Source organism: Cornus florida, unplaced genomic scaffold, assembly GCF_030987335.1.
Source record: "Cornus florida cultivar Cherokee Brave unplaced genomic scaffold, ASM3098733v1 CherokeeBrave_3.0.0_Hap2_Chr03, whole genome shotgun sequence".
NCBI classification, from domain to species: domain Eukaryota; kingdom Viridiplantae; phylum Streptophyta; class Magnoliopsida; order Cornales; family Cornaceae; genus Cornus; species Cornus florida.
In genome coordinates, this window is record NW_026775573.1 from 35,747,854 (window position 1) to 35,772,118 (window position 24,265).

Genomic DNA, 24,265 nt, shown 5'->3' on the forward strand with positions numbered 1-24,265 from the left:
AACTATATTTTTTATGAATTATGAGTGGTAAACTGAGAACATATAAAATGGAAGGAATGTATGAAAGTAGAGCATATCCTATTGAATGGGTGAAAACATCTTGACCATGATGAAGAATGTGGAACTTTGTTGCTTCTTTTCATGCTCTGGAAGATGCATGTTAACATCAATTTTAATTACCTCTATAATATATTGTGAACAAAATCTTAGTGCTTATTTGAGAGCTGCCCAGGGTTTGTCTTGCAAACATAATAACAGAAACAAATCTTTCACATATCATGTTATATAGTTGACCTCGATATTACTTTGCAGATGAAGAGGTTGAGAGGAGGAAGAAGAAGAAGACAAAAGCTGCAGGGGAGGAAATGGGATTAACTCCAGGCTCGCAGTCAAATTTCTTTGAGAATGGAGACCAGGTCAAGAAAACTAATACAATTGTCGAGAATACTACTACTAGAGCCCTACCTGATGGATCATATATATCAAAAGAGAATATTTTTCGAGACCCAAATAAGGTAAGGATGAGTTCTTTTAGCTTTGTTTATCTACCATACTTTTTGCATCCTGTTTTGGATTGACATGTTTCAATTTGATATAGACGTTACATCAAGCCATGGAGTCGATTTTTCATTCATTGAAAGTATAATAAGATAACTATTTTTTGGTGGCAGGAGGAAAGGTTTAGTTCCAAAAAAAACTTATCTGAAAAGGTAAAACTGATAAAAAAGAATGACACTGCATGCATGGGTTTACTCAACAAGAAAGTTAAAATATTGGGGGATGGAATACAGGTAAATTCATCTCTCCCCCCGAAAAGCACGTGATACAATTAATTCATTAGACTCGAGTCATTCTTGTGTATTCAGCAGCTTTACTAGTGATCTCGATTTTTTCATTCTTCTGTTGTGTTGCATGCATACAAGTGTCACATATATATTGCACCAGATGCTGAGTTAACTTCTTTTTCTTCTCCTCTGTCAATGTTATAAATTCATTGTTAATTATGAGAAAGTTCAACTTTTTTTTTTTTTTTAATTTTTATTTCTATGGCTTTAAACCAATTGAATAACTCTGCCTGAATCCAGATTATCAAGGAAAAGAAATCCGCAAGAGAGAGTTTTGTTTGTGGAGCTTGTGGTCAGGTGTGTAGCTTAAATGTTAGAACATTTTTCCTTTTCTTTTTTCGGCAAGTATATTGGAACTTTTTCTTGTTTGATAAAAATGTGAGAAATTTAATTATGATTGTTTAATTTCTGATATATCAGCTTGGCCACATGAGGACCAACAAGAATTGCCCCAAGTATGGAGAAGATCCAGAAACACGGGTTGAAAGTACAGATCCGAATAAGGCATCTATGCGATCTAATGCTTCCGATTCCTTGCCTCAGCCCCAGCAGAAAGCTATGACAAAGAAGCTTATAGCAAAAAGTGTAACAAAAATTGCTGTTGTGGAAGTTCCTGAAGATGATAAGTCCAGTTCAAAGGCAAAAATTCTGAAGGTCAAATGTGGTTCCACTGATAAGCTACCTGATAAACATGCTCCTTCTGCCTTACAGAGCTCTGACCGACCAATAACATCAGATGCTGAAATTGGGAACATGTCTTCCGTTAAAGTTAATAAAATAATATTTTCCAACAAGATGAAACCTGAAGATGTCCATGTTGAATCTCACAAGCCGTCTATTGTGATAAGACCACCGATGGAGACAGAAAGAAACCAGCCTCGCAAGAAAATCATAATCAGAAGACCAAAGGAGATCAATCAGGACCAGGTCAATCAGGAAGGTAGCACTGATCTGGAGTACAGGAAGATGAAGAAAATTATAGAATTGTCAGGTTATGAGAATCATAGAGAGCGGGAGAGCAAACATTTAGTTCTCGAGGGAGCAAAGCAGAAAGTCAGAGAAGGTAAACGATGGTGGGAAGAGGAGGAGAAGAGGAGAATCACAGAGAAACAGAGAGAAGAGAGAGCCAGAAGGTTTTTTGAAGAACAAAAGAGAATAGAAGAAGAACAAGAAAGGTTAGCTGCATTAAGAAAATATGAAGAAGACATAAGAAGAGAGAGGGAGGAAGAAGAACGTCAGAAGGCAAATAAGAAGAAAAAGAAGAAAGAAGTGCCTGAAGTAAGAGATGATTATTATGATGACTTGCAGCCAAGAAGAAATGACAAAAGGATAGCAGCAAGATATCGAATTGTGAAGAGGAGACCAGTAATTGATTTGGGAAGGTACGGTGCAGAGTATGCTCCACCCACAAAGCGCCGTAGAGGGAGAGAGGTAATTGCTGGTTATTTCCTTGTCATATCTCTATTCCCTTTACTTTTCATTCTGGTTTTGGGTGATTTAGATGGACCAGTGCTACATATTGATCTCTGGGGACAATTATTTTCTTTTTCGTTTTTCATCTCATCTTGCTAAATAGGGAAGTTTAGAGGAAGGAACACGAAGGAATTGATCATCGTAAGAATGTATAATATACATATAGGTCATTGTCTAGTTTACTAACTCTTTTTGAGGATTTCCTTTGATGAAATGATTATAAAAGCAGTTATACCTCTCTCTTCTGGAAGAAGCTTAAAAGATATAATTTAATGTTAAAAGATAGCACAGAATGGAAATTAGGTATCTACGCTTGCTATTTACTTTCACTTTCTTCAAAGAATTAAATAGGGGCATTGAGAGGGAAAGGGGGTCGGAACTGTGGTGGCTTGCTCGACAGCAGGATTAATTGCATTTTATATGTTTCGGATCTATTTACTTACTTTTGAGGGTCATTTAAACGTTCATTTTCAAAATTATAGCAGGAAAAAAAATACCCTGTTCTATTCAATATCTCTATGGGGGTAAAGTAGGTTTGAAAACAATTAACAAAAAATTTCGCTTATTAACTTTTTTAATGAATACTCCCTCCGTCCCATATTAGTGGTCCATTTTTCTATTTTTGGCTGTCCCATAATAGTTGTCCCATTTCAAAAATCAATGCACTATTTTTATTAACATTCCCAATTTACCCCTAAAAGATAAAACACAATAAAGTGTCAAAATGGTGGACCCCATCAAAGAATAACATTTAAAAGGGATAAATTTGGAAACCAATCTAATAAAAGCTAGTGTCTTAAAATGTGTGAATTTTGAATGTGGACATCAATAATGGGACAGAGGAAGTAATATGCATCTTTAATTGCCCTGATGGTGCTTAGAAATCATTTTATTAGTTGATTTGTCAACCGTTTGAAAACATGTTTTAGTTGACTACTAACTGCGTTCAAAGAAAGCAAGAACTTCAGAGTGGAAGATAATTATTATTTTTCTTGCAAATCCTTTTCTTGAGCTGTTAGTAAATCCAAACATATCATAGGGAATACTCATAACAGTCACCAAAAAGGTTCCTGACTGATTTCTCCAGAATTATGGATTGTATTTGAGCAACTTGTATCTTTTATGGATGATTTTATCGTCTATACTAATTTACTATGCATTTACTTGTTTAGTGAAGAATATTTTTCCTTTTGTATGATATGATATTCATTTTTTAATTTAATTACAGGTTGGGTTGTCTAATATTTTAGAGGCCATTGTGGAAACCCTAAAGGGCAGGCATGAGGTGTCCTACCTTTTCTTAAAACCTGTATCCAAAAAGGAAGCTCCTGACTACGGGGACATTATAAAGCGCCCTATGGATCTGTCCACAATCAGGGAGAAGGTGAGGAAGATGGAATACAAGAGCCGAGAGGAGTTCCGGCATGATGTGTGGCAAATTACATACAATGCTCACAGGTACAACAATGGGTGCAACTCCGGTATTCCTCCACTAGCAGATCAGCTTTTGGAGCTTTGTGACTACCTGGTAAGTGAATATGATGAGGCCTTGACAGAAGCAGAAGCCGGTATCGAAATTGGGGAAATTTAGATTGTTAGATTAAGATTATTTTGAAATCCCTAGATTGTTGAAGCCTGAGGCCTTGACAGAAGCTGAAGCCGATATCAAAAGTGGGGATTAAGATTTTTTTTTGAAATCCCTAGAATGTTGAAGCCTTTTTTTTTTTTCTTCTTTTGGGGTTTTTGATGGATGGGAATGGCTTTGGTTTTAGCTCGTCGGATGAAAATTTCCATAGTTGTGAACATTTAGTTGCATCCGATCTGGCCGAATATATGTACATTCGGGTTATTTTGGTAATATAAAAGTTCCATTTGAAATCTTTTCGACGTCCAAATTATAGTCATGCTACTGTATACTACTTGCTTAGTTTGTTACAATACTTTTCTACTAATAGAACTGAAAAAGAGAACTATTTCATTTTCACACAATTTTGCTGTTTTCACACTTTATGTGCCAATCTTGCGTTTTAAAAGCAAATCCTTTCATAATTCACGAAATCAAATTTGTAATTCTCTCATTTATTCAATTATGGGCAACCACATGACTCACATGTGGAATTTTTTATTGAAGGTAATTAATAAAATATATTTAATTAGAAATTTACAAAACGGAGAATAAGCATACAATACTGGAAAAAAAAAAAAATTGTTGTTGGTTTTATATTGATCACTTTTATTTTGTTATTTAAGTCTAAAATATTAAATAGGAATGTACGCAAGCAAATTATAAGAATACATATGAATTCCTTCTATTTTTACTTTATTTTTATTTAAGACGTTATTTTTAAAATTATTAATTTCATCGTGTACAAAAATTTAAACAATAATAGATTTCTGAGGTAGCATTTCTTTAAAAAATAAAAAATATGCTATAATTTTTGTATTTTAATTATTATTAATATTATGTATAACCTTAGTCCTAATATAGAGGATATTAGCTTACTTATAGTTCAAACACATTTTCTACTACTTATAAAATTATTTTTTTACTGTATAATAAATTATATAATTGCCTTTTATTATATGTACAGATTTTGAAAATATTTTATACACATAATAGCACAGTAGTGTTACAAGTGTACAAGTGCTTTGGAGGCGCTCTTGCTCTGATCAAATTTTAGATTTTGTCACTTTCGAGTTCCAGCTCTTGATCATTTTTTATAACTATTTTTAATTTTTAGAGTTTTCAAAATTTATTTTCAGATCCAAATTATATTGTCATGCTATTCTACAGGACCTGGTTGGTTTTATATATAATAATTTTATACCAAGAGAACTAAAAAAAGAGATAAATTGAACTAAATGACCCCATTCTTTAAATTGTCTTGGATATCAATTATCAATTTATTATAAACAAACATTATGGGTAATACTTCCACTGTGGGGTTGGGGTGAGTAACCGAAAGTTTACCTGGTAGCTATAAGTCCAAAAGACGGATAGTTGCGAAGGTTCCCATGCCAACCAATAAAAAAAAAAGAAACCATAATGGGTAATGCCAGAATACCCTACTTAAAAAACCTAGTTTAAGCTGACAATGATGTGCCAATAAGTTAAGTTTCCTTTTAAGACTCATTGAAAGAATACAAATTTTAGGACAAAATTAGCCTTAAAATTAAATCGCTGATACCCCTTTGTTGTTGTTATTATTATTATTATTGGGTAAAATGCATTTAACAACACCCCTTAATGGAGGGGACAAAAATAACCCCACTAACCAAGTAAGGGGTTTATGCAGTTTGCCATATTTGTGGTTCAATTCAAGTTCGTGTTAATGATGTATCTCGCAACTAACCGAATATAGGTTATGTTTCTGTATATGCACGTAGGCCTTCAATCTATGCAAATTATTCCAATGATAAGGAGATCGATTTAGTGATCGAGATAGACGCAGCAGAAATCGTAGACATCCTAACAATCATGAGTTTCAAGCAAAACTTGATCCACTCAATGGAAGTATTATTATATAAGATGTCTTGGATTGGGTAGAAGAGGTTGAAATTTTTTTCGAATATTTTGATGTACCTGAAAATAAGCAAGTTCCGCTTGTTGCCTTCAAGCTTAAACGATGAGCTTCAATTTGGTGGGAACAAACAAGGATTGGCCGGAGGAGGCAAAGAAAACAACCCGTGCGGTCGTGGTACAAGATGAAACGATTGTTCATGGCTAAATTCCTACCACCAAATTATGAGGAGATGATGTATAAAAAATACCGAAATTGTTGCAAAGAGAGTCCATCTATCAAAAAGTCTACAAATGAAATTTACAAAAAGATAGTGGCATCAAGGATAATAGTAATTTTGTTTAAGCAATGACTGATATTATTTAAGTTGATCAAGAGCAAAATTATGTTGCTTCACCTATTGTTCAAGAAGATGAAGTCAAGGATGTGAAAATATTAATTCCTTTGCACAAGTTGGTAGATGCAGAAAATGATTTTAGCATGACAAAAGAAGATGATGGTGACAAGAAGTTCAATGCTAAAATTGAGCAACAATAATTAATTAATGATCAAAGGGTTAACAAATTTTTCCAAATCAGATGGTATGAAAGAATTCGGGCTTCAATTAGGTGAAATATCACTATTTGGAGTAGATTGTAAGTGAAAAAGTTTTTAATTCGGAATGTGCCAATGATGATATTTTGTAGTTGTGTTTTGGAGGTTCTCATGGGAATAATTATTATACTATTGTGGTAGATAATACTTCATATTATTCGCAGCCAAACTGGATGACTAGTTTTTTGAAGTGAAGAGGACTGATGCAAGATAGAATTCTGTACAGTTTGACAAGTCTTTTTTTTTTTTTTTTAGTATACCATAAATGAGTGTTTTTTTGGGTGGAGACAACCCATTGAGAAAAAACCCACTAATTTTCACTTATTGACCATATCGATTTTCGACTGAAAACCTTCATTTAGGGTTTCAAAATCGCATTTATTGTCTTATTGGAGGGTTATTGATTATTTCGAAATTTTTGTTGAAGGCCTAAACAAAGTCAGGTTCATCTAAAAATTTATATCAGTATTATGGTTTCTCTATTATAAATATTGATGTAATGCAAAAGCAAATTTTAATTGTTGATTAAATAATATTTTAAATTGCTTTGCAATTTTTCTTCACGTTGTGGATTCAAAGTTACCTCTTGTTCCTTTGTGAATGATTCACAGCTTTTCACTACGAAAAAAATTACGTTTGTTATGATCTCTCCAGGGTAGGTTGAGTATAGGTGAAAAAAAAAAAAAATTTCGATTTCTTTATTGCACTCTTTGGTAGTGAGAAGCTTGGCTTAGATTTCTCGTTCATAGAGGAAGATTGGGCCCTTATGGAATGAATACTCAGCCGCTCTAGTCTAGTACACATGCTAGTACACCGAAGTGGAAGGTTTCATTTCATCTTAAAGTTGCCCTGCCTATGGCGAAGTTGGGGGCACAATCGGAAGGAAACGATGGGGCACCAATGAAAGAAAGTGTCTAAAGCAAGGGCTCTTACTGAAAGAGTGGATTCCTCGCCGTGAAGAACTGAAGCGGTTTGGCTTTTGTTTTAGCTGATTGATGGCTATTGTAATTAGTGTTTATTGAGTTTAGTTTGTGGCTACTTTGGTGTAGTAAATTGTATTGAAAAGTGTGAAAATTTTACATCAACTCCAAGTTTTTCTCTAATTATCTACTTTTTAAAAATTAAACTCATAATTTTTGTTTCTTTATTATTATTTTAATGCTTATCTCTCCTCATTAAATAGTTTTTATTGTATAAAATGTATATTTTGTTTGTAATCATTTTTATTAATGTTAAGGATATGAAAAACTTTATGAAAAGGAAGAAAATATATAAATTAATTCAATCTCAAAATGATGCTTTTGATACAATTGTTACAACTAATAATTAAAATACAACAAACAATTTAGGTGAAATCAAGTCTATCTAATTAGTAATTTTGCATTTCAAAAACAAGAAGAATGCTTTTTAAATAAAATTTATTAATTAGTATATAATATTTTAAATATTAAAATATTAATTTTATATTTTTCGCCTCAAATTAGATTGAATCGGCTTGCGCCAAAGATAAAGCTAAACGTCGATAAATAGAGGGTTAAGTGCAAAAACCCCCCCTTTACTATTGATATAGTGCAAAAAGGTTCTTGTGTAGTATAAAATTCCCTATATTATTAATTTGGTGCAAATAGGTCTCTGTTGGGTATAAAATGACGATAATACCCTCACTTCAGTTGAACAAATTAATAACTATAAATACATGTCATGTAAAATGACCCTTTGTCCAATTTGTGTAAAATTGTGTTTGTTTGGGACAAGGATAAAATAAACCTCAATTTGTATAAAATTGAGATAAGCTAAACCAAAGAAACCTAAAACTGAATATAATAAAAACCAAAACCAAACAGTTCCCTACCATATAAGACACACTTATGCCGCCGTATAATGAAGAGCCATTCCAGATGATCTTCAAAGGAACCTCAAATGAGTTGAATAGTGACACATAATGCATCTGAATACTGAACACTGATGAAACCATCCAAGAGAGGACAGTCATAACTCAAAACTTAAGTTTGGCTGATGTTTAATATCCAAGAACAATACTTTTCCATGGTTAAATCCACCTGATAAATTTCAAAGATTGCTGGTAACTGATGTACCATGGTAATATTGATGTCAAATTGTTATCAGCTACTGTCAAAAATGCTTAATGAACACTTAAAAGTCTTCAGCCAATAATTCCTAGTCCAATATCACAAAGAACTGACTTTTGGAGAGGAGAGAAAAAGAAAGAGTGGAAAAAACATGAAGCAAGCATTGCATTTTAGATGAAGCACATCTGTTTCCATAATCTCATAGCATCAAACTCACCAACAAAGAGTAATTATAAACTACTCTAAAATCTCAAATTTGAACATTCGTGTTGAAGTGAGAATCTACTTCTCTCAGCTCACCAAAATTCTGGGGAGCTCATGGGCACCGACAACCATTGTGCAGGAAACAGTATATAGAAACTTAGAAACCAAAGAAACCGAGCTCACTGGGTTTTTCCTTCTCAAATGTCTCAAAGTACTGATATATGATGGTAACTGCAAGCATAAGTGAGTACTGATGTACAAGTCGAAATGGGAATGGGCATGGGCATGCGTGTTATATGCACATATGGGTAAGGGGTAAAATGGGAATCAAAATGATAAAATATGGTTTTTATATTTAGTTTTTGTCAAAAAGTGGTCAGAGAGACTTATTTGCAACTTTTTTGAATTTTATGGATTAATATGCACATTTTTAAAAAGTAAGAACTAGTTCTGCACAAACCGTATATATCTAAGGTTTTTTTTGCACTTGACCCATAAATAGATTATGAAATTGCATACTCAGGCAGCACGGGCGTATGGTTTCGGTCTAAATAGCCTAGCCATTATAATGGTTTCGGTCCAAGTAGCCCAGCCCATATATATAATGTTCCGTTCCAAATAGCCCAGCCCATAAGTATAATGGTTTCGGTTTAAATAGCCCAGACCATATATATAATGGTTTCGGTCCAAATAGCCCAGCCCACATATATATAACCTATAGAGATATAGATATAGATATTTTTGTAGGGAGCACAAAACAGGCATCTTTTTTATCTCCTCTATATAATAGAGCGAGTTTTACAGGAAACTTGGGAAATAGAGTGCAAAACCAGTGAGACCTCGGAACAGAGAATTTTCTCCGCCAAGTACATTGGAACGGGTTACCTCTCTCGTATCTATTGTTAATCCTCAAAACCTCTCACATTTTTACCTTTTTACCTTTTACTTATTTACCTTTTACTGAGAATTTTCTTTCCCCAGATCGTGTGTATATATATATCTCTCCCCCATCACTTATTTCTCTCCTTCCAACGTTCGGAACTCCAAGATTGTTCCCGCCGTTGATATCTGTGAAGTCGCCGACGGCGAAATCTCTCTCACCGCCAATCGATAGCTGCGTCCTTAAATCCACAAAAGGTACCGTATATATATATATATTATGTATTGAATCCCTAGAAATTGGGGCAAATCGAATTCTTCACCGTGAAAACGCGAGTTTCAAGTTACAAGTATTAACCTTTTGTCAAATTACTTGTGAACTGAGTTCATTAAATTTTTCTTGGAAACAAAGCAGTTGCAAATTTGTAATTTTTTTATTTTTTGTATGTTTGGTCTATCTCCTTGAATACTAAGTACGGTTTCATCCGTTCATGTTATTTTTATCATTTGTTGTTAAAAGTATATATATTTATTTTAAGTTTATATTGCAGAGCCGTTGATACAACATGGGGTACGAGTCTGGTAGCACATCCCAGGATGGCCGGGATGAAGGTAATTTAAATTTTCAGTCTGCATCTGCAAATAAAGTACTTTTTTATTTTCCTGCTTGTTTACCGAACTGTATTAATTATCTTTGAAATAATAATACTTATGTGGATTGTATGGGATGGACATGTGGGTTTCTGTTGCCAACAGTTGAAGGCCTAAACCACTCTATTTTTGGTTTATTTTATGGAACTAGGTGAGGAGGATGGAAGCATTCGTTTTCTTGCTTTTTAAAATATAAACTGGGTATGACAATGTTTGGGTTATGTGGGTTTATAAGAAGGGATAGTTTAATTTTTCATTCGACAAGGGAAGGGAAGACTTCACATTAAAAAACTTCAATGTTACAAGGAACAAGTACGTGGAAAACATTATGTTTTGACAACTTTAGATCTGATGTGATAATTATACTCATATGCAAACATGCATATATGTATGTACATGATAATGATGGGCAGATAAACAAATATAGGTAATTGTTGATATTGAGATAAATGTTCCCTGGTTGAAGTTGGCTAGATGAATACCATTTTTCCTTTACTCTTAGATGAAAAAGAAATCTATATTGCAAATTCGCAACATCCGGGTTTGTCAATTATGTGTTGAGGAACTTATAGGAAGTGTAGGTTAGGTGTCCAAAATTTTGAATTTGTTTTTATTTTCAAATTGGGACATGTCAGAAATGTGTACGACTTGCCCAACAGCTGCCGAGAAGTGTAGTTGTCAACAAACACTACTCCTCCTCTTAGGTGGAGACGTGGGTGTTTGTGCTTTTAATATTTCCTGTACATACAAGTGTATGTATACACTCACCAAAAAATATTTTATTTATGCTCATACCATATGAATAATGCTGATAATTGGAAGTGGTACAACTCTTTTTTTTTTGGTTGCATATATTTTGTTACTGTGACATCCTATTGTTGAAGTTGTTTTGGTATTTGATTTGGCAGATGATGAAGACGAATATGAAGAGGCTGGTGGGGGTAACCGGCTTTTGGGATTTATGTTTGGGAATGTTGATGGTGCAGGCGATCTTGATGTTGATTACCTTGATGAGGTAGCCTGATTTTTTTCTTGCTTCTATGTATAATTCCTTGTGGTTTTATGTATATACAAATGAAATTGAGTTACAAATATGCATATAGCAATATTGTATATGTATATATTGTACAGAACAGATGTATTTGCAACGCAAGTTATTAACTGAAAGTAATACATTCAAATTCGGGCTCTTATATAGTTTCTATTCTCTCCCAGTGAACTGCCATATTGGGTTTTTGAATGTGTATAGGCATTAAAAAAGTACTCTGGCTTGATGTGTATACTTAAAATGTCCCTTGTTCATTATAATTTAATTGGAAGTCATAGCACAAAAGAGTATGTTAGAATTTTAGAGCCAGGGATTTATTTCAGGGGGAGAAATTGTGGAGTGTTTTTTAACAGTTTAATCTAGAATTTTTAAGACAACTAGTGACGGAGCTAGGAATTTATTTCAGGGGGGCATATTGAGCATGAGACTTTTTTTTTTTCCCCCAATATGAGAAGACAAGAAGAAAACAAGCTGAAAAATAGAAGTGCAATGATGGAGCAGTAATCAAGATTCAAATAATAGGTTACTAGGTCATTATTCACAAATACGTTGCAGTAAAGAAAAATGCAGAAACATAGAAGGCGGGCATTAAGTGTCCATTCAACAACGTTTCTGTTTTGCATTTTTGATTTCATATAAAGTAGAAGCAATACTATTTTGTTGTGCTATAATTTATTCCGAAACAGAAACATGTTTGGTAACTATATTTGTTGCGCAATGTTTTATAGAAAACAAATGTTTGGATGGTTTTTAAAAAAATGTTATTTACATTATATTGGTTTTTTTTAAAAGATTCTCGATACAGTTGTTAAATTACATTAGCAAAAAAAGTGAAAAATACCTTTTTTTTTTATTTTTTATTTTATAAATTCAATATAATTATTATTTAATTATTTTATATTTGGCTCTTTTGCTGAAACTGATGTGGTATTGTGAAAAACGTAAAAAAAAATACTTCCGTGACTTGCAAGAAGAAGAAATTTTAAGAAATAAAAAAAACAAAGAAGAATAAAACAAAAAAGAAAAGAAATATGAGAGAACTTTGAAGGGAAAAAAATTAGGTTTGATTGATGAAAGGTAATGCAAATATTTTTTAAGGGAATAAAATTTTAAGAAGAGGGAAAAAAAAATTACATGTGTAAAGAGGTAAAAAATTACATGTGTAAAGAGGTAAATTTTTTAAGGGAATTATGTAGAACTTTACAAAATTACATGCGTAAAGAGGTAAAAAAATTTCAGGGGCTATTGGCTAGCCTGCCCTCCTGAGCCCATGCTGGCTCCGTCCCAGAAGACAACCAGAAGGATTGAGTTTAGAGTTGAGACCTGATAGGATATGAAGCTTTTAATGTCCATCTACTTTTATAGTTTTATTTTTTGGTTAGTTTAAGTCTTCCAATAATCAATAAAGTATTCCCAAAAAAAAAAAAAAAAATCAATAAAGCTTGAGCATTTAATGATTCATTTATCCTAAAGAATTTAACATAAAGAAAACTGCTCATTTATCTAAATCTACCTCATTCCATTTTAATTTTGAATTAAGCTGTCTGAAAGTAAATTCGGAAATGCTTTCTAGCTCAGTTTTACTAATTCAAAGCATGTGGAGGGGCATACATCGGTTTGTGATCTGGTTAGATTTGCTTCGATTTGCTTCCTCACCGACTCTCTTTGTAGTTCTAAGAACTAAAGATCTAAAATCCTTTTATGAGAAGAAGTTACGGTTGGTGTGATTCCAATAGGCTTTTGTACGCAAATTTTTCCCCTGGGGAACTCTAGGGATTTATGACAAGAAGTCACTTGAGTTTCAGCCGACTGACGCAGGTTTTTCCCACGAAGAACTCTTGGGATCTCAGTTTTAGCCGGCTTAAACTCCCTGTTCACTCAGCCTTGTTGGACCAACTTTAATCGGCCATATCTCCCTCATTTTTGATCCAAATAGGGTCAAATTTGTGTTCAAATTGAACGTCTTGAAGTCAGCTTTCCAATGATACCAATCCCACTTGAAGATTCCAAGCAGAGAGTGGGTAAGAATTTGTGAATCACTCGCAAAGAAATCTCAAAAGATATTTATTATTGATGTAAACAGATGCAACAGAAGCACTGATTTGAGATATAAAGGCAACACCATTCTGACGAGAGGGAACTGGGTTCTTACTTGTAACAAAAGAAGATAATAAAGTTCTGAATCTGGAAAATCAGATCTGGAACAATAGTGAAAACAGCGGCAGATCGCTGGCCTCTCGTGCGAAGTGCAGCGGTAGAGGGATTGGACGGCGCCACAGGGTAACAATAGTGAAAACAGCGGCAGATCGCTGGCCTCTCGTGCGAAGTGCAGCGGTAGAGGGATTGGACGGCGCCACAGGGTCGACTCCCTAAACCCTAGCCTCCAATGCTTGAAACCCTAGCTGGGGTGAGAGCATCAATTCTGGCTCCAGAATATGTCTTCAAAAATTATCCTCCCCGAAGGCAGCCTCTCTCTTTCTTTTTATACTATTCTGGGTTGATGTAAGCATGGATTTTGTGTTGGGGTTGCCATGGACAACAAGGGGTGTTGATTCTATATTTGTTGTTGTTGATTGATTTTCTAAAATGGCACATTTCATTGCATGTAGAAAGACGTTGGATGCAACTCACATGGCAAATTTGTTCTTTCGGGAAGTTGTCAGACTACATGGCTTGCTTCACATCCGATCGGGACACAAAAGTTCTTAGCCATTTTTGGAAGACTTTGTGGAAGTTGCTAACAGCTAAATTTCAATACAGCAGTGCATATCACCCCAAACGGATGGCCAAATAGAGGTAGTAAACCGCAGCTTAGGCAATTTATTACGGTGCCTTGCTAAGGACAACATTTGACAATGGGAGTTGACCTTACCACAAGCTGAATTTGCTTATAACAGTACTATTAATAGATCAATTGGGAAGAGTCCGTTCCAAGTGGTGTATGGAAGGAATCCAAATGAGGTTGTCGATCTTGTGGATGTATCAAATCAGACATGAGTTAGTGATGATGCTACTGCTTATGCTGAAAATCTAAAAGAGGTACACGAAGAGGTCTGGTAGAAGTTGATAGAAATGAATCTACATTATAAAGAGGTTGCTGATCATCATCGGAGGTTCAAAGAGTTCCAAGTTGGAGATTGGGTTATGGTTTTTCTTCAAAAAGAAAGGTTTCCTGTTGGCACTTATCATAAATTGAAGAGTAAAAAGATTGGCCCGTGCAAAATTTTACTAAAGTTTGGTGAAAATGCCTATGAGGTGGAACTTCCCCAAGGCCTAGACATATCTCCCATTTTCAATGTGCCGATCTCTATAGTTTTCATGGTGACTTGGGGGCAGAAATTGGTGGAGATAAAAGTGAGCCATCAAGTCCTCCTATTGGAAGTAAAGACAAGGTTGAAAGAGTATTCCAAGTGCGTGAAATGAAGACGAGAGCTGGTACTTACTTCCGATTCCTTGTTAAGTGGGTAGGGAAACCTGAATATGAGAACTCGTGAATAAATGAGGAGGAATTTATGAAGCTTGATGACGAAATGTGCAAGGCTGCAAAAGTGGCAACTAGCACGGAGGCGAGTTCTTCCTAACGGGGGGAGAGTGATGGGAATTTATGTAAAATATGTATAGTATGTGTAGTGTTTGGGGTGATTTTTAACAAATAATGTAGTCTAGGGGTACTTTAGCAATTTCAGATTTTGGATGTTTTAGTTTGGGTTAATTTCAGCTGTCTTGGGATATTTGGGGTGATTTTATAATAGAAGTTAAGTGGATGGAGTATTAGAAAAGTTTCTTTTATTTTTGGGGTTTATGTGCAAATCCCTAAAGTAGCTTCTTTAGGATAGTATAAAAAGAAAGAGAGAGGCTGCCTTCGGGGAGGATGATTTTTGAAGACATATTCTGGAGCCAGAATTGATGCTCTCACCCCAGCTAGGGTTTCAAGCATTGGAGGCTAGGGTTTAAGGAGTCGACCCTGCGGCGCCGTCCAATCCCTCTACCGCTGCAGTTCGTGTGAGAGGCCAGCGATCTGCTGCTGTTTTCTCTATTGTTCCAGATCTGATTTTACTAAAGTACCCCTACACTACATTATTTGTTGAAAATCACCCCAAACACTACATATACTATACATATTTTAAATAAATTCGCATCATTTAACCATTCATTCACTGAGTAATTAGAGTTGCATAGTATTGTTTTTATTACAACTGATGACCCCTTGGATTACCCCATAATTGAGGTAATCAATAGTTGACTCTAGCATAATAAAATTAACAAAAAACTTAATGTAATTTGATAATAATTGATGCAAATTACCATAACAATGCAATTTCACCATAATTGATGTTATTTACCAAAATTATGCAATTTGACCAAACCCCCTAATTATGCAAGATTCCAAGTGGACCCCCCATCGTCAAGCATGTGGCAAATTAAGGCTTGAGCCTTAGAACCCTCCTTGCCACACCTTTTTTACACTTTAAAAGGCTGCTGCCACTGTTCTTTATCAATTCTCCCCGGCTTGGAAAAACTCGACCCCAGTGAGGTAAAGGCATGAACATGTCTTTAGCTAGGTCTTGGAACTCACCATGGCTAAGCCACGTACAATCAGAAAGTGGCCGTCCTTTCCATTTAACAAGGAATCTTTGATAACCACCACCTCTTGTTGAAACCAGTTGGTGATCAACAACATCTTCTATTTCCTCCTTTAAATGTGGGGCTGGGGGAAGGCGAGTGATAGGTTCATCCAGAAATGGATCAGCAAAATGGCCTGAATTTAAGGTGAGGTCTTCGATGTTAAAGACTTTACTGATACCCATCTCTGCATTGGAGCTAATTTTCTTCAGAACTTTGTATGGGCCAGCGCTCTTTGTGTGAAGTTTCTTGTAAGCACCTTTAGGATAGAAGTCTGGTCTTAGTCGCACCATAACGATGTCTTCTGCCTCAAATTCGGTATACTTCCTCCGCAAATCAGCTTGTGTTTTGTAATTCTCATTGCTCATTACAATCTTCCTTCGAACTTCCGCATGGATATCTCTGATATGCTTACTAAAAGCATCAGCTTCAGCACTAGGGCGTGCCACAATTGGTAAAGGCACTAAGTCAATTGGTTTCCGAGGACATAAACCTGTCACAATCTCAAAGGGGCTGCGCCTTGTGGATCTGTTTACAGAACTGTTGTACACAAATTCAGCCATAGGAAGAATCTGGTCCCGGCTAGTGATATGGTCACCAACAAGACAACGGAGCAAGTCACCAAAATTGCGATTAATAACCTCGGTTTGGCCATCAGTTTGTGGGTGAAAAGAAGAAGAAAACTTCATCCTTATTCAGCATCTTCCATAATGTGCTCCAAAAATATCTCATAAACTTTGTACCTCGATCAGAAACAATGATGTGATGTTTGGCAATCCATGAAGCCTGACAACTTCTTGAAAAACAAGTTTGGCAATGTGGACAACATTGGATGTCTTGGAGCAAGGAATGAAGTGCGCCATTTTTTAAAAAATGATCCTCAACAACAAATATAGCATCATGACTTTGACTTGTTCTAGGTAATCCAAGAACAAAGTCCATGCTTAAATCTTGCCACGGCTTGTGAGGGACAGGGAGCGGAGTATATTAACCTATATTTTTTCTTTCTTCCCTTGGATATTTGACAAGTTCTGCAACGAGCAACAATTTTGGCCACATCATGTTTCAAACTTGGCTAAAAAAAATGATCTTCCACCATAACAATGGTCTTCTCTCTTCCAAAATGACCTGCTGCCCCACCGGCATGCAGCTCCCATATCACTTGTTCACGAAGAGACGTCTTAGGCAAACATAGTCGAGCTCCTTTGAAAAGATAACCATCATGCACTGAATAATCAGAGCATGTACCCTGCTGTCCAGCTACTAAATCAGCATGTATGATGCTAAAGTCTGTGCAAGATAAGTAGTTAATATATTTGAGGGCCTCGTGGTCAGAGTACAACATGAACTCTTTAAAAAGAAGGTAATGACGCCAGCAGCGAAGTGCTTGAATCACAACATAAAATTCTCTGTCATAAGTGGAATACCTTTGCTTTGCTTCATTAAGTTTCTCACTAGAATATGCAACACGATGTCCTCCTTGATTAAACACACCTCCAATTCCAACTTATGAAGCATCACATGCAACTTCAAACACTTTTGAGAAGTATGGAAGGCGCAAAATAGGAGCAGTCATTCTTTTCTTCACTTCTTCGAAAGCCTGTGCTGCCTGCTTTGTCCAAACAAACTGACAGTTCTTCATACAATTGGTGATAGGGGCCATTATTGCACTGAAATTTCTAATAAAACGCTGATAGAATGAAGCTAGCCCATGAAAACTCTGTGCTTCCTGCAATGTGTTGGGAATTGGCCAATCTAGAATCGCTTTCGCTTTATCAGGATCAGCTTCTACCCCTTGGAAGAAATAACAAAGCCCAAAAACACCACACTCGGCAACATGAAGGAACACTTCTTCAAGTTCATGTAAAGCTTCTTTTGGTGGAGAACTTTCGTAACTTGTTGAAGATGAGAAATATGTTCCTCCCTCGTTCTAATGTAGATTAGAATATCGTCTAAGTAAGCCACCAGAAATCGACCGATAAAGGGCTGCAATACCTGAGTCATGTAGCGCATGAATGTACTAGGGGCATTGGAAAGACCAAATGGCATAACAAGCCACTCATAGAGTCCATCCTTTGTCTTGAAATCCGTCTTCCATTCATTCCCAGGCCTTATGCGAATTTGATGGTAGCCACTTTTCATATCTATCTTTCAAAATATACAAGAACCAGCAGCCATGTCTAGCAAATCATTGATTCGAGGAATACGAAACCAATATTTGATTGTAATATTGTTGATGGTGCGACTGTCAACACACGCATGCGCCAACTACCATCTTCTTTGGTGTGAGCAAAGTTGGGACAACACAAGGACTTAAACTTTCACGAATAAATCCTTTGGACAACGGCTCATTAACTTGACTTTGAAGCTCAGCATGCTCGCTTGGATTCAAGCGATAAGCTGGAAGGTTAGGCAATGGAGACCCCGGTACAATGTCGATGGAATGCTGGATATTACAAAGAGGAGGGAGTTCATTAGGGAGATCTTCATGAGACAAATCTGAGAAATCGGACAGCAAGTTGCCAACCTCCGGCGGCATTGAAGAATCATGAACAACAACAGTTTCTTTGATTTCCTTCGCTACAACAGCATATAAAACACCCGTCTCTTTACTTTCCAATTGAGACCTCTTCTTGGAAAGAAAATGGAGGGGCTTTTCCTTGCTTTTCACATCACCTACATCCTGTCCACCTTTATATTTATCCATTTTAGCTGAAGACATAGGCTTCAAAATAATCTGTTCGTAGTTGAATGAGAAAGTGTTTGTAGTCTCCTTCCCACAATAATACACATCTCGATCATAAATCCAAGGCCGCCCAAGGAGAATATTTCACTTTCATGGGAATTACATCACACCAAATAGAATCATTATAACCTCCACAAGAGAAAGAAACGAGACAACGTTGAGTTATCGGAATAGAAGTACTATTTATCCGCGCCACTTTGAATAGTTGTGGATGTGGCTGGACTGAAAGCTTGAGGCGCTCAACCATGGCTGCAGACACAACATTCATGCAACTTCCGCCATCAATAATGAGCTTTCGATCTTGATTCCTACAATGAACTTGCATTTGAAAAATAGATGTGGTTCGCCAATCTTCATCTTCAACATTAGAGGATGCAAGGATGTGCCTCACAACGGAGATTGATGGAACATCTTCATCCTCTTCCAGATCATCAGTGTTGTAGATCCCATGGTCAAACACGTTGCCATTGTCCTCACCTTCTTCTTCTTCTTGCTCTTCTTCGTGCATTATCCCAATGTGTAATTTTTTCTTTGGACATTAGTATGCCATGTGACATGTTTCTCCACATTTGAAGCACTTGCTATCCCTTCCACTACCCTTGCTGGCCATAATACTCTTTCCTTTAAGATCAGCCATGTTAGAAAAGGAAGTTTTGGTCCAGCATTTCCACCATTTGGCTGCATTGTTGCTGATAGTGTGCTGCGATTTCCATCACTGGACTTCTTGGGTGCTGCCTCCCAGATTTGATATCCAGATCAAGCCATTTGATAACTCTAGTACTCCTCCATGTCCAATGCAACCTGAAAAGCATGTTCAACACCATATTGTGACTGGCGAAGCAATTCCCTTTTGATATTTGACCTTAGACCAGCCTTGAATCTTGCAAGTGTTTGCCGCAGGTCTTCCACAACTTGACTTCTAGTCTTTAATTCATCAAATCTTTGCATATACTCTGCGACTGACATGCTGCCCTGCTTTAGATTGATAAGTTGATCACATAACTTGTCATGGTAATTGGCCAGCATGTATTTCTCTTGAAGCTTTGCCTTCATTTCTTGCCATGTGCTGATTGGTGATTGTCCCAACCTCCTAATATCCCCTTCAGTCCACCATATTTTTGCTAGTACCACAAGCTTCATTCTAGCGAATCTCACTCTACGAGCATCATTCATATCATACCAATCAAAATACTCTTCAATTGAAGAAAGCCAATCCGAAAATATAGTAGGATCAACCTTACCTTCGAAATCTGGCACCTCCATTTTATTTTAATTTAATTTATTTTTATTTTTATTTTTATTTATTTATTTATTTTTTTTGTGATATCCCACACATTATCATGTGGCTCATGATAATTCACTCCTAGCAGATTTCTCGGAAACTCGAACATTGGGTGTGGTGGTGGATCAGCCCTCACATTCTGCCTTTGCTGCACGTTTAAAGGCTGTTGTTGCTATCGATCTCTGCCATCATTTGTACTGGATGCAGTTACTTGTTCAACAAAAGCAAATTGGTTAATAGGTTTGACACATTCGAGCTTCTAACTCATTGAATTGAACATTCAACCCACGCACAAACTTAAATAACAGCTCATCTCGCTGATTACCACCCGATCTTTCATTTCCTGATTCTGTCGACATGATGTTAACTGAGGCTATGATACCAAAAACTGATGTAAGACACAAGCAACCTCAAATAGTTGAAAACAAATAAGATTTATGGCTGAGAGTTCAAATGAATAGGATTGGGGTTCAAGTTGTATTAGTAGAAACTAGAAAGAAAGGATTTCAAAATAACAAGAAGCCTATTGGAATCACACCAACAGGGCCTAAGCATCACACCTAGAGAAGGTCTCACACTCTCAGAATTTGTGAATAACTCACAAAGAAATCTCAAAAGATATTTTTTATTCATTCATTCATTGAGTAATTAGAGTTACACAGTATCCTTTTTGTAATAACTGATGACCCTTGGATTATCCCATAATTGAGGTAATCAATAGTTGACTGTAGCATAATAAAAGTAACAAAAAACTTAATTGAATCAATTTGATCATAATTGATGCAAATTACCATAACAATGCAATTTCACCATAATTGATGCAATTTACCAAAATTATGCAATTTGACCAAACCCCCTAATTTTGCAAGAATCCAAGTGGACCCCCATCGTCTAGCATGTGCCAAATTAAGGTTTGAGCCTTAGAATCCTCCTTGCCACGCCTTTTAGACACTTTAAAAGGCTGCTGCCGCTGGTCTCTATCATAAGGTATTGGCTTTGATTTGCTTTAAATTTTGAGATGCTATATATATATATATATATATATATATATTTTTGAATAATACTCTATATTTATTGTTGGGTAGCGGAAGCACGCGAACAATGAAGATCCAATAAAGGCCAACAAAGCAATCACACACAAACACATCATACATGGTTCAACCAAAACTGGCCTACGTCCATGGATGAGAAGAGATTCCACTATGATTCGTAGAGATATTACAACAATAGAGTACCAACATCACCACTCCACGAGTCTATTTCCTCTTTACCAGAGTCACCGGTGTTTTTCCTACTCTACCAACTCGTATACTTCCTCTAGCCAACAACTCCCTTGTGAGACTACATCTCTCTCAATCTCATAAGTCTCAGCCCACAATATATGTACCTATTTATAGAGTTACAAACACAATTCCTTGTTGGACAAGGATTACAATTCCTTAGAGGCCAAGACTTGCCAAACAAGAAATTACCTAACAGAATACAACTCTAAAATAAAATCTTAATTAGAATAGGAATTTGAGACACAATCTCCACCTAGGCTTAAATTCCATCCAGCCAATCATCGCTTCCACGACATTGATCAAGACAACACTCCGATTGTCCACACTATACATTGTTCGATCAGTCAAACCTCCAAGGCTCCACCTTTACTACTCGAGCTTTATGCCATGTAACCAAGCCGATTGACTCCACCTACAACCGAAGCCCATTACAGCACATGTTGAGACTTCTTGTGTTTTTTGGATCTCCTTCACCTTTGGCTCTGATACCAATTTGTTGGGTAGCGGAAGCACGCGAACAATGAGGATCCAATAAAGGCCAACAAAACAATCACACACAAACACAAAATATACATGGTTCAACCAAAACCGGCCTACGTCCATGGATGAGAAGAGATTCCACTATGATTCGTAGAGATATTACAACAATAGAGTACCAACACCACCACTCCACGAGTCTGTTTCCTCTCTACCAGCGTCGCCGGTATTTTTCCTACTCTACCAACCCGTATACTACCTCTACCCATCAATTCTCTTGTGAGACTACATCTCTCTCAATCTCACAAGTCTCAGCCCACAACATATGTACCTATTTATAGAGTTACAAACACAATTCCTTGTTGAACAAGGATTACAATTCCTTAGAGTCCAAGACTTGCCAAACAAGAAATTACCTAACAGAATACAACTCTAAAATAGAATCTTAATTAGAATAGGAATTTGAGACACAATTTCCAACATCTATATATATTTTTGAATAATAATCTTACACTGCACTGTGGCGCGTGATGTCTGGACCATGTTCTTTGCTATTTTTGGAGTTTGTTGGGTTCTTTCTGTTTCCACGATGGATATGATAGAGGCTTGGAGAGGGTGTATAGTGGGTAGCAAGCCTATGATGTTTGGAGGGCCACTCCCCTTTGTTTATTGTGGGGGGTTGTTGAGAGAGAGGAATATGAGGTCTTTTGACGGGGAGGAAACTCCTATTTGGTCTCTTAAATACTATTATGAGTTTTTTTTTTCTTTTTTTTTGTTCTTTTGGGTTGATGGGCAAAATTATTAATCGGTGGGGATATTTTGGAGTTTGTTGATAGCTGGAAAGCATAAATATTCTTTTTTGTATGCTTTGTGTTTAGGCAAATGTAGCGAATCAAGAACAAATCACAAATCATGACAAAAAAGTAAACAAGCCACACATAAAGAACACAAAGATTTATGTGCTTCGACACAAGTTGTGCATACATCCACGGTGAAGATCTGGCGAATGGTTTCATTATGCGAAAATTAGGAGATTACAAGTTTCAGCCTCCAAACCTTAGCTCTTACTCTCTTCTTTCCTGGGATTTTCAGTGTCTCTCGTTATTCTATTCCAAACTCTAAATGCCCATATATACTGGGCTACAAGAGAGTACTAAACAGGCTCCACGACCAACAAGCAAAAAAACGGGCGAAACAAATTTCCTCGGGACCGCTGGGCTCGAATCCCAGAGCTTTGTGTGGGCTCTCACTTTTCAGGTCAATCAGGTCGCAGCGCGATTCGGTCCAAAACAAAATTTGGGCCGCAACATCACACTTAGTTTCTTGGGCACGCTCCCCTCTTGAGAGCTTCTTTAATGAAAAGTTACTTATCAAAAAAAAAAAAATAAATAAAAGAAAAGAAAAAAGAGATGCTATTTTCTAAGGGCTTCATGTGTATATATATTTCATGTTCAGTATTTTTGAGATGATTGTCTATCCGTGGGTCCCGTAGCTCAGTTGGTTAGAGCTTTGGTCGTATGAGCCGTACGTTGCGGGTTCGAACCCCGCCGGGATCATCTGGCTCATTGTTGCGCTTATTTGAAGTAGATGGTTAAAATTTTTGTGATACGATATGTTAGCTAAAATTTTTCGTTTCTGTATTTCCTTTTAATTGCCCTTATACTTAATCAAGAGACATGATAATGTGAAGTAGTAGTTATAAACAGTGAGAGATGAGCTCATAAACTCAAAAATATCCAGTGAAATGAACCAGTCGGAGAGATGAAAACGACCATTTTAAGGACGATAAGAAAGACTGAATCAACAGGGTTAATTTGGATCAATCTACAATTATGTAACTTCAGATTTAATATGTAGACATCAAAATCTACAACATCCATGATCATGATGGCATACGTAGGTATTAATTACACAGCTGTCATGTGATACGGCCTGAATTGTATTTGAATTCATTCAAAGATTTGAATTTTTATTTTTTTCAATTTTCAAAAAGAAACGAATGATTTGAGGTTATATTCAGTATGTTGTATAGGATAATATATTGGAAATGGTGAAGAATGAGATGAACTGTTGACTGATGTTTAGTATTTAATTATTACCGTATACTTTAATAAAGACAAGATAGATATGATGAATATGTATTACAGTAGGATCCTGCATATATGGGATAGTATCAAGTATGATAATAGGAATATATTTAGTAACTAATAGGATAATATTAGTATTAGAAAAGGTATTTATTAGAGAGTTAATATTAGTTTTTAGCAGCTAGTTGCTGTAACTATATAATTTGTAGAAGCTGTATGGCCTTCACATGGAAAATTAAACCTTTTGGAACAGGCCTGCTGTCTTTTTTTGCTTGGACAACAGTTCTTGAAAATAGATAATATGAGGAGGAGGAGACATTATTATTAACTAATGCTACACGTGCAAGAGAGACGAGAAGTTGATGAATCTTCTTCTTCTTCTCTGTCCAGTGGCTCTGGATTGCTTGGATATGTTGGTGAGTTTGTTTGGGGTTCACTGGGTCATGCCTCTTTCCACAATGA

General features: G+C 36.1%; 2 protein-coding genes and 1 non-coding gene across 5 annotated transcripts in view; all 3 read left to right on the forward strand.

Moving 5' to 3' along the window:
* The window catches only part of LOC132300265 (transcription initiation factor TFIID subunit 1-like), a 47,436-nt gene extending 43,238 nt beyond the window's left edge, over nucleotides 1-4,198 (forward strand). For 2 of the 3 annotated variants that reach the window (XM_059797282.1, XM_059797283.1), the window contains exons 18-22: nucleotides 313-515; nucleotides 672-791; nucleotides 1,086-1,142; nucleotides 1,266-2,276; nucleotides 3,547-4,198. In XM_059797282.1, the coding sequence (XP_059653265.1) occupies nucleotides 313-515; nucleotides 672-791; nucleotides 1,086-1,142; nucleotides 1,266-2,276; nucleotides 3,547-3,909 (1,754 nt within the window). In that variant the 3' untranslated portion in view covers nucleotides 3,910-4,198. The remainder of the gene's footprint in view (nucleotides 1-312; nucleotides 516-671; nucleotides 792-1,085; nucleotides 1,143-1,265; nucleotides 2,277-3,546) is intronic. The other variant, XM_059797284.1, reaches the window with a different exon arrangement.
* A 5,296-nt stretch (nucleotides 4,199-9,494) lies between these two features.
* The window catches only part of LOC132300267 (transcription initiation factor TFIID subunit 1), a 56,766-nt gene continuing 41,995 nt past the window's right edge, over nucleotides 9,495-24,265 (forward strand). The window contains exons 1-4 of the mRNA XM_059797285.1: nucleotides 9,495-9,607; nucleotides 9,709-9,864; nucleotides 10,158-10,218; nucleotides 11,166-11,272. Coding sequence (XP_059653268.1) covers nucleotides 10,173-10,218; nucleotides 11,166-11,272 — 153 coding nt within the window. The 5' untranslated portion in view covers nucleotides 9,495-9,607; nucleotides 9,709-9,864; nucleotides 10,158-10,172. The remainder of the gene's footprint in view (nucleotides 9,608-9,708; nucleotides 9,865-10,157; nucleotides 10,219-11,165; nucleotides 11,273-24,265) is intronic.
* TRNAI-UAU (transfer RNA isoleucine (anticodon UAU)) lies at nucleotides 23,199-23,272 on the forward strand. Its single transcript has one exon. It is a non-coding gene; the product is annotated as a tRNA-Ile (tRNA).